Genomic DNA, 19,124 nt, shown 5'->3' on the forward strand with positions numbered 1-19,124 from the left:
GACTCGGTTTTGCTCCTTGGGTTGGAGGAAAGCTGGAGAATAGAAGCCATTGTTTGCCGTCTGTCGGCTTTGTCGACCACGCTCACCACCTCCTGTTCGTACTTTTTAAAGCAGTGAGGCGAGGTAGACAGGGTGTGTCACGGTGCAGTTAAAGGGGTGAAGATCTAAACGCCAAGAGAGAAGTTAATCACAATAAGTGAGGTTTGGGTTAAAAAGTTGGGTTTTCCCCTTTCAAAGTCCCAGAAAGCTGGGAGGTAGATGGAGAGGGGGCCATTGGGAAGCTTTTTTGGTGTAGGGAGAGGAGTAGAAGATAAAGGGGTAAGCAGAGTGTTGGGTTCTGGGGGTCTTGTGAAGTTCCTTAAGGAAGGAGGGAGTATGGCCCTGCAGCCCTCCCAAACTGCTCCAGCCTATGCTCTCCAGCACCAGGAAGTTCCAACGTTCCCTTCCCCTGGTCTCCAAACTTCAGGTATTCCTCTCCCTTCACACCCCCTCAACCTCAGCTCTTGGCCTCTACTCCTTACTCCACTGTTCCTCCTGTTTCCCCCTTCCCCTTTTCCTGGTTCTTTATATTTTTGCAAAGTGGGATCCGAAATTGCTAGATTTTCCAATTCTCCCAAGCCAGACCAGAGCAGCGTCTTTTAAAGGATGGAGACTTCTGTGGGTCAAGATGCCGCTGAAAATGTGGGTGTAATGCTGGGACTTAGAGTTTGATGGCAGTTTGACTGAGCCCTAGATGCATGTGTTTTTCCTGAGAGTGAGGCTCAGAGAGCCCATGGACCTATGCTGTTGAACCACAGCTTGATATACCTTTCTCTCCTTCTGTTTTGTCTTAGGGGGAAGACTTTAACTAGGGGCGCGCAGATGTGTGAGGCCTTTTATTCTGAGAGTGGACAGACATCCGAGATTTCAGGCAAGTTCTGTGGTGGCTGCTTTGGGCTCAAAACCCACAAACAGTCAAAGCAAACTATTTCAGTATGCTTCTTCACTATAGTTCAGATAGAAGGAAAAAATCAAAATTGGGGCATCGCTTCTACTGATTAAAGGGTTAACTGCTAAAGAATGTAGGGGAAACAGATTGGGGATATTCCAGTACTTTGTTTCAAGCCCCAAAGGGTAGATTTTGTATGCACTGCAGGGCAGAGCTGGGTGACCCTCAGATCGCCCCAAGCGTTGAGTGGATCAATTCCTAAAGAACGGAGATTCTCCTGTCCTAGCCCCAGGTCCACCTCGGTTGGGAGTTCAGGCCTACCTGATGCAGCTGCCCGGGGATTAACTCCTATTTTCTTGCTAACAGAGCCCCATATTCGAGCCCCGTGGAATCCCGCGGCCCCCAGCCAGAGCCAGCATGCAGAACAGTAAGTGCCTCTGGTCTTTCTGGGACTTCGGGCTCGGGGTGCGCGGACCCGAGGGTCAGGGGAGGACACAGGGGCTCGCGACGCCCGCTCTGGCCCGGCCGCCGACCGACTGAGGCCCAGGGACCTGCGGCGGCTTCTCCCCCCTCCGCGCCCGGCAGCCCGGGAGGGGAGGGCGTTTGCTTGGCTCTTCGCGATACTGGAGAAGCAGGGACTGGGCCCTTAAGAACAGCCCGCCCGAGTTTTCGAAGCTGCGGTAGAGAAACCCCATCCCCCCCAAATCCTGTAACTCACACCCCCTCCCCGCCCCTGCCCGGGCTCTGACCCCGGAGAGAGGGGCTGGGCTGAGCAGGGCGGGGCGAAGCCTTCTCCTAGTTGCGCGAGAAGGAGGCCCCTTTGGGCTTAGCCAAGACTGAAAGTCTCCACCAACCCGGCGGGGTTGGGGGCTTCTCTCCCCAAGTCACTCTCAGGGCAGCTCCTCCCCTCCTCACCCCACCTACGGGCCTAGAAGGGATGCGGAGAGGAGCCCCCAGGCCTGCAGCAGGGTAGGGGTGGTAAACTCGCTGTTACAGGGCGCGGGAGAGAGCACGTTTTACTGGGTCTGGGAAGGAGGTGCCCAGGAATTGGAAAATCCCTGCCCTGGCAACTGCAATTGCTTGGTTCCTGATAGTCCCAGGCCCAGAGCGCTTTTGATACTTATGGCTCTTGTACCTTCCTGCTTTCCTCTGCCCAGACCCCGTGGGGTCCCACCCACCTTCCTGTTCAGTTGGTGGGTGCTGGTACGTGGCAGGGCTAGTCTAGAGCTCCGACCTGGGAGCCGGGAGGCCCAGCGAAACCAGGCTCGGTTTGAGGTTACGGTTGAGGCACACGTTGTCAGGGCTCAACTGAACTCGAAGTGTGGAAAGGCCCAGGTCTTCTAGCAGCCTGCCGTGGCCGAACCACAAAGGCTTAAGAGGGTCCCCAGCACCTTATCCATCTGTTCTGGAAACGCCGGTCGCCCCCTGGTGCTTCCGGGGCTGGTAAGCGCGTAGCTGAGGAAGGGGCACAAAGGTGGCGAACTTTGCGGGAGTAGTTGTGCAGAACCTGCCGGACCCCAGGGCTTGGCCAGTAGGCTCGCCTTCGGCGGCTGGGCTCTCCCCTTGGAGCTCAGACTCCTCAGCCGCAGGCTGTCTCTCTGGCGAGCCTCAGCCAGGGCGCGCAGCCCTGAGCGTTTGTCGCTGCGGCCGGGTTGGCAGGCCCCGAGGGGCGCGGGGTCGCGGGCCGGCCCGCAGGGCTTTGCGCCGCTCGTTCCCGGGTGTGCGCGAGGCGCGGAGCATCCAAATTGACACCATATGTTTTCCTATTAGTTGCTTCGCGGTCGAGTTCTAGGCGCATAATCATCGCCAGTGGGCGAGAGCGCCAGCCGTCCCTAGGGAAGGGACACAATGATTGAGGCTTAACCTCTGAAAGGAATTTGGAGCTGCGCTTTCTCGCTGCCATTTCGATGCTGGAAGTGGCGCTCTGGCCCTGGCGTCTCCTGGGCGAGCACCCGCCGGCGGTAGCTGCGGAGGTAGCGGGCACGTTGTTATTTTTTGAAATGGGTGAGGAGGGAGGTCTAGATTTAGGCGGCCTCACGCGCCCGCCTTGGCATTAGCAGACTGGGAATTGCCGTGGCTATGCCCGAAGTTTGGAAAATCTCTCTCGGTCTCTTTCTGGGACAGCCTTTCTTTTTCCGGGAAGCTCCCTGTGCCTAGAGGTGGGGCTCTGTAGCTGGAGGGGTAGATGGAACTTGCGAGGCAAAGGAAGGCAATAGAAGGAAGTTAGGAGAAACCGGAAACGTGGGCCAGGCCTTGCTCTGTTGGAGAAGCGGTGTCCCCGCAATGTCCCTGCTTGCGCTGGTCCCGGCCGGAGCCCAGATCCCCCAAACGCCTGTCACTTCTCATCGAGTTGAGGCTCCGGCCCCCACCCGCGCCTCGGTGAGGGCCCCCCCTCAGCCCCAAGCCTTCGGCTACCCTGAAAACGCGGCTCCCCTCGAAGGGGAAACGAGTGCAGTTCAATCTCGTCTGAGTGATCTACAAATAAGGACGGAAAGGGTCGTTTTATCACGGTCCCGTTTGTCGTGACGATGCAATTTCCCGGAGCGGAGCACTGTCACAAAGTGACAAGGCTGCCACAAGCGCCCCGACTGATCTTTTCAATTAGCCTTCCATGCATGATCCGGAGCGACTTCCGCCTATTTCCAGAAATTAAGCTCAAACTTGACGTGCAGCTAGTTTTATTTTAAAGACAAATGTCAGAGAGGCTCATCATATTTTCCCCCCTCTTCTATATTTGGAGCTTATTTATTGCTAAGAAGCTCAGGCTCCTGGAGTCAATTTATCAGTAGGCTCCAAGGAGAAGAGAGGAGCGGAGAGGAGAGCTGAACAGGGAGCCACGTCTTTTCCTGGGAGGGCTGCTCTCTAAGTCGGGGCTGCAGGTTGGAGATTTTTAAGGAAGTGGAAATCGGCAATTGGCTTTATTTGTGTGTCTGTGGTTTTGGGGGAGGGGGACCACAAAGAGGGGCTAATTCCCTCTCCCTGTTCTCTAAGGTTGGACCACAGGGATGAGGTTGTGAGATACAAAGATAAAGGAGGGATGGAGAACACTATGATGTGGTCTTTTTCTTTTCTGTTTTTGATTTTCGCTAATATCTATCCTTGGCTGAGGGGAGGGCGGAGTTCAGCGGCGGAAATAAAGCGAGCAGTGGTTGGTGCGAACCGACTCCCGGCTCTAAGCCTTACTTGCGGTGGCCGGACTTGTCTGTGGCTGAAGCCGAGCCCGGACTCTGACTCTCACGTCTGCACTGGAGGTGCGGAAACCTGGACTGGGGTTCGCCAGCCACAAACTGGCTGCTCTGGTTCTTCTCTCCTCTTCCTTCTTCTATTCTAACCAAACAAAACCAAACTGGATGCTTGTGCCAGGCCTTGGCCAGTTTGGACGGTGATGGAAACATTTCTGGATTTTAGTGTCTAAGGGAGCACTCAAGGGCTGTAAGGTTTGCTATCACTGTCCCAACACTGCAGAGACCTTGAAGGTTCAGTATGGGATCTGTAGAACCCATGGTTTGCGGTGACACTCAGAGGGGATCTTTGGGAGATTTATAGAGCCGGTTCTTAGCGCTTTGTGGGTTCAGAGGCTGGCTGCAGTGTTTATGAAGAGAGGCAGTGGGCTGGGGACACTGCTGGGGTTATGGCTGTAGTGAGGTCCATGTGTACTTGTTCCTTGGCATGTGTCTGACTCTGTGTTGCTGCTGCAGTCCAGTGGGCAGGGGCACGGTTGTTTGGGGCTGGGCTGCCCGATGTCTGGCATGGCTGGTGGTCCTGTTGTCCTTTATTTGATCGATAGCAGGGACCTGATCGCCGAGGTTGGCACAGGTTGGCAGGGGGATGAGGATGCATTGTGGTTGTCTCCTCCTCCTCTCCTTCTTCCTCTTCCCCTTCCTCTTCTCCTTCCTGTTCTTGTTCTCCCTCATCTTCCTCTTCCTTCTTCTCCTTCTTCTTCCTCTTCACTCTGCTCTCCTCTCTTCTTTTCCCCTTTCCTCTCCTCTCCCTTTCCTCAGGTCACAGCGGAGTGAATCAGCTCGGTGGTGTCTTTGTCAACGGGCGGCCACTGCCGGACTCCACCCGGCAGAAGATTGTAGAGCTAGCTCACAGCGGGGCCAGGCCGTGCGACATTTCCCGAATTCTGCAGGTGATCCTCCCGGCGCCGCCCCACTCGCCGCCCCCGCGGCCCTCCACTCTCAACGCCCTCTCTTCATTTCTTACTGTAAACGATGCTAATTATGGACCCCCCACCCTCACCCACCCCAGTCCCCAGTCCCCGACCCCCTCCCCTGCCTTCCCACTTTCCCCTCTCCTTCCACTATCCTTCCCTGTCTCTTTCAACCTGGGTCAGTTACATAAGATAACTCATCTGCTTCAGAAAAATATTGTGTGCGGATTTTTTTTTAATTTTTCTCTTTTTATTTGGTAAAGAAATTCATTGTGGGAACAGTTTATGAACTGTAATAAGCTGAGTTATATAAACCGGCATAATTTCATTCTGCTCTCCCCAGCTCATGCTTACCTCAGCTTTTGAGGTATTTGTTTATTCTTCATGTTTATGAATAATATATATTGATTTTAAAAGGCAAATGCTATTTACTCCTCCCTAACTCATATTTACTCAATTGGGCATTTTTTAAAGAAGAAGTAAAAAATCAGTTTATTTTTTACCTGTGCTCTTTAAAACATAACACCACTTTAAGCAAGGTCAGCACAAAAATAAATTAATCTACTTCGTTTTGATGCATCTTCAGGCAGTGTTTAAACAAACAGTTTTTTTTTTTTAAAAAAAAGCTTTTAAATTCGTTTTTTAGTTCAAATTGTTTGAAAGTATCATCATATTTGTAGTTTTTAGGGCTACAAATGTAATTTTAAGAAAAAAAGCTCTCTACAGTAAGTTCTCGTACCATTGAAGGTATATTTTTGTGTTATAGACCCATGCAGATGCAAAAGTCCAAGTGCTGGACAATCAAAACGTAAGCTTGTCATTGTTTAATGCATACTTAAACAATTTTATTTTTGTCTTGAAATTATTAATAATGTGGTTTTCTGTCCACTTCCCCTATGCAGGTGTCCAACGGATGTGTGAGTAAAATTCTGGGCAGGTATTACGAGACTGGCTCCATCAGACCCAGGGCAATCGGTGGTAGTAAACCGAGAGTAGCGACTCCAGAAGTTGTAAGCAAAATAGCCCAGTATAAGCGGGAGTGCCCGTCCATCTTTGCTTGGGAAATCCGAGACAGATTACTGTCCGAGGGGGTCTGTACCAACGATAACATACCAAGTGTAAGTTCATTGAGAACATCTGCCCTCCCTGCCCTAAGCCCAATGCTGTCTCCTCTTTACCTCCTCCCACCCTCTCTCTCCACTGTCTCTTAGTCTGTGTCCTCTCCCTGCTCCACATTTGTCTCCTTTGTACCTGGGGGAACAGAGAGGAATGCCCTGACCTTTCTTTGACTGTCTGGAAAATGGGAGTCAAGTGTGGGGAGTCGTTCACTTCATTTGCATGCTGCAAAACAGAGGGCGGAGGCACCAGGGAAAGGCACTTGAATGAAGAAGGCAAATGAGAACCAGATTGTAACTTCGTCCCAATCCACCTTCCAGAACCTTCCTTCAGGTTTCACACATCCATTTCCATCCTAATATTAAACAATATAATGAAAGAAAGCTTTACACCAAGTCTAAATAGTTTTTATTTTTGGGCAGTCTTTTAACAAAGCAAAGCAACCGTGTGAGTTAGGTCACCAGAGACACCAAGCAATGGTGAGGGACCCCCTCCCCCCAATTCTCTATTCAACTAAATTTCCATGCCCCAAATGATAGCTATCATTTTTTCCACGGTGTATCTGCAAATCCACCCACTGTCCCGGGGTGGCTGGGAGCTTTTTAATGGGTTGAGAGTTGCTTTTTAAGGTGGTGGGTGAGCTGAGATGGGTGACTGTGTCTTCAGGAGACAATACCATTTGGTTTGATTTTGGTTTGATTTGCAGGTGTCATCAATAAACAGAGTTCTTCGCAACCTGGCTAGCGAAAAGCAACAGATGGGCGCAGACGGCATGTATGATAAACTAAGGATGTTGAACGGGCAGACCGGAAGCTGGGGCACCCGCCCTGGTTGGTATCCGGGGACTTCGGTGCCAGGGCAACCTACGCAAGGTAAAACCCAAGCAGCCATCCACGCAGCTCTCTATATGTGCAGCCCGTTGCCTGTTCCCTACTCTCCCAACCTTTTCCTCTCAGGGCTTCCATGCTTGGGGAATGTCATGGGTGAGACTGCATTTGAAGGCCTGGGACACATCGACCACAGTGTATGTAGGTGGTGTTTGTTGAACCATCTTGTTGGCCTGGGAATGCGAGGGTTGTGTATGTCAGGAGTGGTATGAAGGTGGCTGGTGGGTGCGTGTGTGTGTTTGCGGGCAGCACTGTGTGCATAAGAGCGAGCTGCGTGGTGCACTATTCAAATTTGACATTAGAATGCAGGGAGAGCCCCCTTGTAGAAGTGTGACAAGTTAACGCACTGACAGACTGCGAGGTAAACATAATTGTATCGTGTTGCTTTTTGCTGTAATTGACAAATTATGTGACTATGAATAGGGTGCACATGAAAGGGTGAGCAGGAAGATGCAGGGCGAGTCGGGGATGGGGCATTGGAAGTGGTGGTCTCCCAACTAAAACCACCCCACTATCCTTGACCCTCCCCCGTTTGCCCCTCTGGGCCCCACTTTCTCACTCTCTGTGGGTGGCGACTATGTGGAAGTGGTGAGGTGAAGATACTGTGAGCAGGACGGCGGGATGCCGGGAGCCGCTCGGGTCTGGGAGGAGAGATGGGACCTGGAACACCCCAGGTTCTGTGAGAAGGGCTGGAGGAAGAGGAGCGGGGGTCGGGGGAGGAGGGTCAGTTGGCTCCCCTCCGCCCCCCTCCACACCCAGAGGTAGCTTGGTCAAGAATAGGAAACAGTTTACTCCGAAGATTAATCGGTATTTGTTGTCCTCGTGACAAGGAGATAATATGAGGGATAATGGGACGTGGCGTCTCACTCCCGGGAGCACAACGGAGCCTGGGGGCTCGGGGCTGGGGGCGGCGCGCGGGACTGCGAGGAGGCTGCCGGCGCGTCCGTGAGCTCTCGGACCGGCTCCGGATGCCCGGCGCCTCCATGGAGTCGGGCGAGGGAAGGGAAAATCGGTAACAGTATGCGAAATATCTGGTACAAAGGATGCTTCTGTCACTCGCAAGAATTTGTTATGGGAACAATCCTGTCGCTCTGTAATTGCTCATTAGAGAACGTTTTGTTTCTCATTAAGGCGACATGAATAAGCGTCTAGTTGAAGGAGACAGCTGTAGAAATGTTCCACAAGAGACCTCTGGACACGATTCGGCACCAATTGCCAATTAGACATGTCAGTTTTAAGAGCAGAAAACAATATAGGACGGACACTGGGAAGATAGGGAGCAAAGCGCTCGCTTCTTGTTTCCCAGCGCGGCCGCTCGGCCGGTGGAGGCCTCCTGACGCGCGGGGCCCGGGCTCCCCTGGGCGACCCCGCCTTCGCAGGCCCCGAACTCGACGCCTCCACGAGCGCAGAGGGCCCCCAGGCCCGCTCCCGCCTCTGGTGAGACTAGCGATTGACCCCACCGAGTGTAGGCAACCCCAACCCTGCCTGACTTTTGAAACCGTAGGATTCCCACGTGTAGACACTGGACACACCCAAGTGACACCCGAACTTCGCACTCACGAGCGTCCACTCCTCCGCCCCCAGCAATCTGAGGTCCTGGTGATCCCTCCCCTGACAAGAGTCTGGCCCACTTAGTCCGAGAAGTCTTGGGGAAGGACGCAGGGCACGGTGGCCTAGGCCTGGGAGGGCTGAGCCCAGAGCCTCCACTCCGGGCACTCCCCGGCGCGTGGGCTCCCATGAGCTTGGGGCGCAGGAGACACCCCCCTCCCGCTTCTTGGAGTTGGGCAGAAGCCGAGGACAGCAGCTTCCACCAGAGGTGGCGCCCGATTCGGGCGGATTTTCGTCCCCGGCAGTCTGAGGGCGGGAAGTGAGAGTCTAACCGGCTAGGGTCCGCCTGTGATGGTTGGGGCCAGAGGTGGAGCTAGTCCAGGGCTTTGCTCTTTAACGCGCTTAGTTGCTAGAAAATTCTGGGTCAACTGACAATCACCACCCCCCCACCTTCAAGTGAGGTTTTTGGGGGGTGATTGTCACCTCAGGCACAGGACCGTCGCCCCTAGTTGCGTGGGGAGGACACATGGGCCAAACGAAGCACAGAGTTGCCCGCGTGGGGGTAGCGGGCACTGGTGGCACGCTTCCCTTCACGTTCCCGGGGAATCCTCAGACTTTTTGGTGCTAAGAGGGTCCCCCTCCCTCCCTAGCCCCCTTTCCCAGCCCAGGAAGCCTTTCTTGGGTTTTAAAGAGTCCATTACTCCAAAAGCATAAGGCGGAGGTTAGGTCTCAGAGGGAGACAAATATGGTTTCCATCTGATCAACGCCATGCGGCGGTGAATAAAATCGCGACGACGTGGGCTGACAACAACAAGAGACAACTCTATCCAGCCCCAATTCTCCGGCGATTTGGTGGTTTTAGGGAAAACGGAGACACTTTTTCTTATCTCCTCCCCTTACCCCACCCCCACCCCCCATAATACCCAGGCCCTCTATAGGATTTAGTCAGCCTCTCTTTCAACAGATGCTACAATGTTTTGATCCGCGCTCCAGAGCTGAAAAGGTGCCGCAACCGGGTTGCTATCTTTTCTTGCTTGTTTTCCGCCTCACTGATTAAGACACTGAGAAACTAAGGAATGATTTTATTTCCCAGCAACTCTCTCTCTCTCTGTCTCTCTCTCTCCTCCTTCCAGGAAACAAATCCTATTCCCATCGTCAGATGGTCCTGGGGCTGGGATAATGGGAGGCGCTTTCACTCGCCGTCTCACGGATTAGGCTGGAAGGTGAACGGCACCCACTGAAGGCCCCTGCTTTGCGCGGCTCCGAGGGGGCGCCTTTTAAAGAGATATCTTAATTGTCCACCACTTAGGTTTATCATAGGCGGGGGGCGGAGGGGGGGGCGGAGTCGAGATCCAACTTCTAGTTTTATTTTGTTAAAAGCTTTAAGAGTGGAAGGCAAATCCACTAAAGTGGGGGAAAATGCTCCCATTTTAAGTAAGAGCAGCCGCTAAGTCACCGCCTGGATGCAAACAGTTGCCGCTTCTAAAGTAACGAACTGTCCCCGTGCCGCTCTCCCCGTAGGGTAGAGAAGGGATCCTGCAGCGACAGGTTTCTTTTTGCTGGCCTGTAATTCCCATCCCCGCTTCCCATCTTTTTTTTTTTTTTCCCCCAGATTTAAAATTGAGCTCTACTGTCCCTGCTGACTTTTATCTCTTAAGTGTCAGTTCTGGAGGCAGCACAGGGCCTGGCCGCGATCGCGTGCGTGCCTGTGTAAACCCGTGTGTATGTTTGTGTGAGACAGAACATGGATAAGAATGTGAATCTCCATGTTTTAAAATTAAGAAAATGTCAAAGAGGCAAATGAGAGCAGAGCATGCTATCGGCGGGGGTCTTCGGAGGCATTTTCGGCCAGCTTTAATTGGCGAGATCGAATGTGCCAGAAAAGGGACCGAGATGGGGCCCCTAGGAAGGCAGGGGCATGAGTGGCCATGGGGAGATGGGCACTGTGTTCTCCTCAGTGCCCCTCACCCCATACCAGATGTGCACAGATTTTTGTCTGTTTTCCAAAAGCAATAACCCTCTGGCCTTTCTAGTTGGCTAAAAGGAGCTATTTCCAGTCTTCCTTCTTCACCAAACCCGAAAATAAAGCGAGGGGTGGGGGTGGTCGCTTCATTTCTTCCCTTGAAAAACGCTTTGAAAAGTCCCCGGAAACTTGGGGCAGTAAATTAGCACAGACGCTTGAGCCCGCACACGTGAGCGGAGCGCGTCTCCCTCAGCTAAGTAGCCCTCTTCGACCCCCACCTTTCTGATGGAGTGCAAAGACCCAGAGTCCAGCTGAGGCTCCGTTGCTAATATTCTCTGTCCCTCATCCTCCTTTTCCCTCTCTCCCACTCTTGTTGGGCCCTCGTGTCTCTTTTTCCTCTCAGCATTCTTTTCTGTCCTTTTTTTTTATACCTTTCTGGCCTCTGTGTTTTTTGAGCCCTCTTTTTCCCTCGATCGCCCTCTGTCCTTCCCCCAATCCAGGCCCCCCAATCCTTCCCCCTTGCTTCCACCCCCACCGCTGGTTTCCATCCTGCGTCCCCTCCATCTCCTCTATGTAGGAACCCGGCCCTGGTCCCCGTCCACTCTCCCTGCCTACCCCCATGCTGGGCCCTGGCCCCCCATCCACCCTCCATCCCCCCAGTCAAGCGCCCTAAATAGCACGGAGGCGCCCGCTCTTCGGACAGTGATTAATGATAGCAGAGCAGAGGGGTTAACACACTTCACTGAAAAGTCTGTTGACTGAGCTTCTTGTAACACAATGTGGCCCGCTGCACGCCTCAAGAGAATCCTTTTGTTGTCCGCGCTCATTGTAGCCTCAAAATTCTGCCCACGAAAGTTTGCCAACGCTCCTGCCCCAGGAGTTTAATAGTTTCCCTTACTCGCGGGGCATTGTGCAGCGCTGAAAAGCAGCCCCTCGCTATTCAAGTGTTGGTGGTCATCTCAATAGATCTCTAAGGGCCCATATGGTGGCCAGTGCCGATGAATCCGCCTGTTTAAATGGGGGAGAAAGTTGGGGTTTTAAAACATTTCAAAGTTCCTGAAAAGATCCCACTAGATCCTGTCACAATTCCCTGAACTCTTTGAAGGCGCAGCCTATTGTCTCCTGGTTATAAATAATATTCTTGGCCAAGTCGATTCCCACCAAGGCGCTCCTAGGGGCCCCTCCACCCTGCCTCTGGCCAAGTTTTGAGGATAGGGAGGTGGATAGCCCATGTTGGTATCCCTTGGGGGTCATTTCAGGACCCCAGACCCAGGACCCAGCCTGTAGTGGCCCTGGAGGCCCAGTCAGGGTTTAGGTAATCCTGCTTCCCTTCACTGTGGCCTTACAGGCAAGGTGCAAACCGGGAGCCAGCTAGCCCAAGTGCACATCTTGCCCTCCAGGCAGCAAGGGAAAACAATAAAACTTTCCCCTTGTATAATGATAGAAATTACATTAAAAGTGGTGGAAATGCCCTAATTAAAAATGTACCACTTAAATGATATGCCAAAGATTCAGCTGCAGCATAGAATATTTAGCTAGTTAGTGAACTCTCTACTATTTCTTTTTTAAAATTACACGTTAAAAATTTAAAAGAAATCTTACTTTTCTCTGGTGCAACACATTACAAAGAATGGACAGTCCTTTTATCTAAATATAAAATTCCATTTTCAGCAATTATAGCCTGTTCTTGGTGATGATATAATTACAGCTGTGCTCGTAATAGGTGTCAAGGCGAAGCGCACTCATACAATAGTTGAATAAAACTGCAGAACAATGCGAGCACTTCTAAATTCATAACCTTTAAAATGAAATTGACTGTGCAGAATTCAAATAAAAACTAGATAAATATTTTTTTAAAAAGATTACAAGCTTGGTTTGGTTTCTTAATAGCATTTTCTACAAACCTATCAACATCTAATTGATTAGATAGGAATTACTGATTATAGATCAACTGAAATCTTGAACATCACTCTTCTATTTTCCCAACACAGCCATAGGTAAAGAGATTCTGTAGGGAATGGAGTGAGGCATTTGGGGAGATGCGGTTACTTATAAAAGATCATTTTAATTGGAAACTTCAGTGCTTATTTTTTCATTCAAGAAATGCCACTTAGTGTGTGTATTATAAAGTCTCATCTTGATAAAAACAAAGAAAATGGCGTTCAGGTAACTAACATCACAAATGTATTTTTTTAAAAGAAGGCCGACAGTTACCTTGGGAATGTTTTAGTGAGGCTGTCGGGATATAATGCTCTTGGAGTTTAAGACTACACCAGGCCCCTTTTGGAGGTGCCAAGTTATTCCAAATTTCTCTTACCGTCCTATTCTTTTTGTTCCAGATGGCTGCCAGCAACAGGAAGGAGGGGGAGAGAATACCAACTCCATCAGCTCCAACGGAGAAGATTCAGATGAGGCTCAAATGCGACTTCAGCTGAAGCGGAAGCTGCAAAGAAATAGAACATCCTTTACCCAAGAGCAAATTGAGGCCCTGGAGAAAGGTGATAGAGTTTTTCAAAGTAGAGAAGCAGTAAATCAAAGTAAATGCCACATCTTCAGTACAAAGAGCTAAATTTAGCCAGGGCCCTTTGCATAGAGGAATGAAAAGATTTCTTTTTTCTGTCTTTTTATTTCTCTGGGCATCTTTTCAGTGTGTGTGTGTGTGTGTGTGGTGTGTGTGTGTGGTGTGTGTGTGTTTCTTCTTGTCATCTACCAGTAATTCAAAGACTAAATGTCTGACTTATAAGGAAAAATGATGATTTGGCTATTTCAGGCCACAAAAAGGTCACTGAATGTCATTCCAAAGAAAATTTAACTTGGTTCTGGTGGGAAAGTTCTTCCAAGTACAGTCAACACTAGAAGCATTTTAAAGGGAATTGGTGGAGGTAATGGGAGTGGGGAGGTGGGAACCAGCTTGATCCACAGTTTGGTCAACATATTTTGTGTCGTTCTGGCACAATATGGAAAATCAACTTACTCTTTCAGAGTTTGAGAGAACCCATTATCCAGATGTGTTTGCCCGAGAAAGACTAGCAGCCAAAATAGATCTACCTGAAGCAAGAATACAGGTACCGAGAGACTGTGCAGTTTCACACTTTGTGATTCATACCATTTGTCTTTCCTAGAGACAGAGGTGCTTGTACAGGGCACTATTTATTTATAGGACTAATAACAGGTTCAGTCTGCTAAATGCTCTGCTGCCATGGGTGTGGGGAGGGCAGCAGTGGAGGTGCCAAGGTGGGGCTGGGCTCGACATAGACACAGTGCTAACCTGTCCCACCTGATTTCCAGGTATGGTTTTCTAATCGAAGGGCCAAATGGAGAAGAGAAGAAAAACTGAGGAATCAGAGAAGACAGGCCAGCAACACACCTAGTCATATTCCTATCAGCAGTAGTTTCAGCACCAGTGTCTACCAACCAATTCCACAACCCACCACACCTGGTAATTTGAAATACTAATACTACGAATCAATGTCTTTAAACCTGTTTGCGCCGGGCTCTGACTCTCACCCTGACTACTGTCATTTCTCTTGCCCTCAGTTTCCTCCTTCACATCTGGCTCCATGTTGGGCCGAACAGACACAGCCCTCACAAACACCTACAGCGCTCTGCCGCCTATGCCCAGCTTCACCATGGCAAATAACCTGCCTATGCAAGTAAGTGCGGCTGGTGGTGGCCTGCATAATCCAGGCCCCAGAGAAGTGAGGAGTGGCTCAGGGCCTGCAGACCTCATTGGCTGGGTCTGCACCCTTGACAGCTTTTCGCACTACAGTGATTGGCCTGACCAGTCAAGTCGGAGACAGTCAATCCCATCACTTTTAAGTGATTGACTCATTAATTCATGCCCTAAAAAAATTAGTAATAAAAATCTGTCCAGTTTTGTCAAGTTGATCTGCCTTTTATTATGCTGTTACCTTGATAATGTTGGGTGGTGGTGGGGCATGTTTTGGGTACCAGGGAGCCTTGCATTAGAAAGTGGAAATAATGCTGGCACATTATCAGATAGCAGGAGATTAGTAGTTTAAAATTTGCGTTTATATTAATGTGTTTGTATGCTAAATATATAATCTGTGCATGCATTTGGGGCATTACTTAGGGTATATGTGATAAACTAGTGAGAAAGAAAAAAAGGATTGGAAATGGGATTCATATTTACACGGTGAGATATACATAATATAATGAGAATGCTAGTTTTCTGTCTGTATCTACAATAAGAAAAGGCATAGCAGGTATTTGCTGGAAATTTAGTGTGTCTTTGCTGTGAATGGTGTGACGAGTTTGTGGCCCTCCTAGCTGCCTGGGAAGCTTGATGCTATTCACTTGGTATGACAGCCTACCTCTCCTCTTAGTTCTGTCCCAAATATCTATTAGCCCCTACATTTAGAGGTTCTGCACTAGGTTCACCCTTTATGATGTAAGTTGGATAAGGCAGATGGTGTGTACTAGACCTTTGTTGCTGGATGCATTCTTGATAGGAAAGATGTCCGTCTTCTGGTAGGCCTTTCCCAGTGGTTTTCCTAGAACTCCTGTTTGTGCAACAATTAGAGATATTAGATGGTACGATATTGGCCAGCATGAGCCTCAGCTGGAAACAGTTCTGGGGCTACACTGATTGTTTATTCTCCACTGAACATTTTTTGCTGGATTTCAAATCCAAATAACAGCAAAATAAATGTTTCACAGTCTTCAGACTAATATAGGAGCAGCTAGATAAGCAACTTCAGAGGAATTATTCACATGTTTATTTTTATTGCATCTGGATATTATTGGCCATAGTGCAATTGATGTAAATTAAGGGATTAACAGCCCATTAGTTGGTGTTGCTATAACTGCGTTGGATTTTTCCAGAAGTCAGGTTGCCTAGAGGAAGTCATTGCAGGAATTAGAAACAAATGCAAGCTGAATTTCTGGCAGGGCCCTCAAGGCCTGTTTGCCTCTTTGAACTTGATGTTAGCATTCATCATCTGACTTTAATAAGGCCACAGAGTGTCTTGTTCAGTTTCATATATTGTAACAACATCCAGGTTTCTGTGAAGATAGCAAAATGTGTTTGTAAGAAAATAATAAGACAAACAAGTAGATGCTGCAATTATATTAGGGCTGTTTCCACATACAGACCGGTGTGGGGAATCAATCTATTTCAAACATTGACTTTTAAAAATTACGTAATTTGTATAATTCAAAAAGTACATGCATTCATTAAGCATAAAGAAAATCAAAATGATCAATAACTTTACTCTTCAGAGAAAACTACTCTTTGAATTTTGGAGTGAGTGAGCCCATTTGTCTATCCATTAATTCATTCTCTTGACCCAAAATCATCATTTTACAAATGGTGTCTTCCTCTGGACCTTCTCTGATATGCTTCCCTCTCTGAGCACACGGATTTTGGAAATTAAACATTTCTCCAGTTTGCAGAGAAAAGAAAGATAGTATACTGTACTATCATCTGACCTGCATGTTCCCGACACACTTCTTTTAATTCATCCCAAGTTTGCTGCCATGGCATAGTACCATGAGAGCTCATGAGGCATTTTGTTAGGAGAAAGATTTATCTCCTCAGTGCTGCCATTCCGAACAGTTCGAGGGTAGCAACAGTTTTCTAGTTATAAGTCAGTCTGGGCTTTTGGGTCTGTTAGGAAGTCGTGGTTAATTCTCAGGATGGAGGTGGGTTACATTTACTAACTCAATCTGGGGTTTGGGTCTATTAGGAAGTCGTAGTTAATTCTCAGGATGGGTGTGGTTATATTTACTAACGCTTCTGAGCACTTTAACTTGGCGTCATTACAGATCTGCTTCTTCAAAGAATCTTTAATCCCATGAGTGAAATGTCCCCAAGGTCCCTGAACCATACTTTACTGAGAGCTCCTCCCACTGCTCTCTGTCCCAAAGCTTGAGATATGGGCTTTGGGGGTCACAGGATTCCCAAATAAATCCAGATTTGCAGGGAGAGGGGATGTATTTTGATGAAGGTCCTCATGCTATAGGTTCTTCAAAGATGCCAGCAGAGGTTAGAGACAAAAATCCTATTAATTTATGGATAGTGGCAACCATCTAGCTGGACAGTTGTCAGAACCTACAGTGCTTTAGAGGCTTGATACATAGGCAACTTTCTTCTAGCTGTGGCCAGTGGAAGGACTAGCTCGAGGCCCAATCTTAGATTTCGCATATGGAATTCCAGTACTTCACATGAAGGCATCTTTAATGATCAGACTTGTTGGCAGAGTTCCTCGGGAGGAGGGAGCCTGGGGCTGTGGCTGTGTGATGTGCTCCTCAGTAACCACAGGTTTGCCTCTCTCCTCACAGCCCCCAGTCCCCAGCCAGACCTCCTCATACTCCTGCATGCTGCCCACCAGCCCTTCGGTGAATGGGCGGAGTTATGATACCTACACCCCCCCACATATGCAGACACACATGAACAGTCAGCCAATGGGCACCTCGGGCACCACTTCAACAGGTGAGCCACTGCTTTCTGCAGGCTGCACAGAGGTGGCCTGTACAGTTTCTTTTGCCAGGTGATCTCTCTTCACTAGAAGTTTACCCAAACAGAATCTCCTGGTCCTGTGGGAGGGCGTGTTTAACTCTTTGCTGTCCTTGTCCCTGGGGGATGGGGATTGAAAAGGGAAATTCAGTTAAGCTAATTAGTAACTTTACACCATATAGACAAAAACTAAAATTGTTTTTCCTGAATTTGGTCACAAAAGTTGGTATGAAGACAAGGCCTGAGACTGCAAGTTTTCTGAGGACAGATTATTAGACGAAGCTCAGTAGGGGGCCCACTGAGCTGTAGGTGCATGCTTGTTGAAATGCTTCTTGCCCTCATAGCTCCTCTAGACCTTTTGCTGGAAATAAAAAGTGACACATTGGTTTTCCAGAGACAGCTTTATTGTAAAAGTTCCAAACATGCAAACAAACAGAGGATTTTTTTCTTTTCTTTTGGATTGGGGTGGGGGGTACTTGGGATCCAGTTGGTATATATAAACATGTCGTCTAGTTTCTGAAGGTGCTACTTTTATTTGTAACAATTGAAGTTTTTTTAATACAGTAAAAAATGTTAAAAAGTATTAGTTTTTTTGTAAACCTATAAATTTGTATTCCATGTCTGTTTCTCAAAGGGAATATCTACATGGCTATTTCTTTCATCCACTTCTAGGACTCATTTCCCCTGGTGTGTCAGTTCCAGTTCAAGTTCCCGGAAGTGAACCTGATATGTCTCAATACTGGCCAAGATTACAGTAAAAAAAAAAAAAAAAAAAAAAAGGAAAGGAAATATTGTGTTAATTCAGTCAGTGACTATGGGGACACAACAGTTGAGCTTTCAGGAAAGAAAGAAAAATGGCTGTTAGAGGCGCTTCAGTTCTACAACTGTGTCCTGTATTGTACCACTGGGGAAGGAATGGACTTGAAACGAGGACCTTTGTATACAGAAGGCAAGATATCAGTTGGAACAAATCTTCATTTTGGTATCCAAACTTTTATTCATTTTGGTGTATTATTTGTAAATGGGCATTTGTATGTTATAATGAAAAAAAGAACAATGTAGACTGGATGGATGTTTGATCTGTGTTGGTCATGAAGTTGTTTTTTTTTTTTTTTAAAAAGAAAACCATGATCAACAAGCTTTGCCACGAATTTAAGAGTTTTATGACGATATATCGAATACTTCTACCCATCTGTTCATAGTTTATGGACTGATGTTCCAAGTTTGTATCATTCCTTTGCATATAATTAAACCTGGAACAACATGCACTAGATTTATGTCAGAAATATCTGTTGGTTTTCCAAAGGTTGTTAACAGATGAAGTTTATGTGCAAAAAAGGGTAAGATATAAATTCAAGGAAGAAAAAAAGTTGATAGCTAAAAGGTAGAGTGTGTCTTCGATATAATCCAATTTGTTTTATGTCAAAATGTAAGTATTTGTCTTCCCTAGAAATCCTCAGAATGATTTCTATAATAAAGTTAATTTCATTTATATTTGACAAGAATACTCTATAGATGTTTTATACACATTTTCATGCAATCATACGTTTCTTTTTTGGCCAGCAAAAGTTAATTGTTCTTAGATATAGTTGTATTACTGTTCACGGTCCAATCATCTTGTGCATCTAGAGTTCATTCCTAATCAATTAAAAGTGCTTGCAAGAGTTTTAAACTTAAGTGTTTTGAAGTTGTTCACAACTACATATCAAAATTAACCATTGTTGATTGTAAAAAACCATGCCAAAGCCTTTGTATTTCCTTTATTATACAGTTTTCTTTTTAACCTTATAGTGTGGTGTTACAAATTTTATTTCCATGTTAGATCAACATTCTAAACCAATGGTTACTTTCATACACACTCCGTTTTACATCCTGATGATCTTTAAAAAATAATCCTTATAGATACCATAAATCAAAAATGTGTTAGAAAAAAATTCCACTTATAGCTGGGTGTAGATCTGTGCCCATTTATACCCACAACATATATACAAAATGGTAACATTTCCCAGTTAGCCATTCAATTCAAAAGCTCAAAGTCTAGAAATAATTTA

At 47.9% G+C, this 19,124-nt stretch overlaps 1 protein-coding gene across 16 annotated transcripts; it reads left to right on the top strand.

Moving 5' to 3' along the window:
• The first annotated feature begins 835 nt into the window (after nucleotides 1–835).
• Nucleotides 836–18,861, top strand: PAX6 (paired box 6). Of its 16 annotated transcripts, none has more exons than XM_063641871.1 (12): nucleotides 848–910; nucleotides 1,295–1,355; nucleotides 4,930–5,135; nucleotides 5,848–5,889; nucleotides 5,984–6,199; nucleotides 6,904–7,069; nucleotides 12,935–13,093; nucleotides 13,578–13,660; nucleotides 13,884–14,034; nucleotides 14,133–14,248; nucleotides 16,899–17,049; nucleotides 17,746–18,861. In XM_063641871.1, the coding sequence occupies exons 2-12, from the start codon at nucleotides 1,346–1,348 to the stop codon at nucleotides 17,829–17,831; spliced, it is 1,386 nt and encodes a 461-aa protein (XP_063497941.1). In that variant the 5' UTR covers nucleotides 848–910; nucleotides 1,295–1,345; the 3' UTR covers nucleotides 17,832–18,861. The 16 variants fall into 16 exon arrangements, with proteins under 16 accessions (XP_063497938.1, XP_063497941.1, XP_055137987.1 ...); XM_055282012.2 differs by having other exon boundaries at nucleotides 4,930–5,060; XM_055282014.2 differs by having other exon boundaries at nucleotides 4,930–5,060; nucleotides 5,984–5,998; nucleotides 17,746–17,852.
• The last annotated feature ends 263 nt before the right edge of the window (nucleotides 18,862–19,124 follow it).

Source organism: Symphalangus syndactylus, chromosome 6 (assembly GCF_028878055.3).
Source record: "Symphalangus syndactylus isolate Jambi chromosome 6, NHGRI_mSymSyn1-v2.1_pri, whole genome shotgun sequence".
In the NCBI taxonomy this organism is placed as follows: domain Eukaryota; kingdom Metazoa; phylum Chordata; class Mammalia; order Primates; family Hylobatidae; genus Symphalangus; species Symphalangus syndactylus.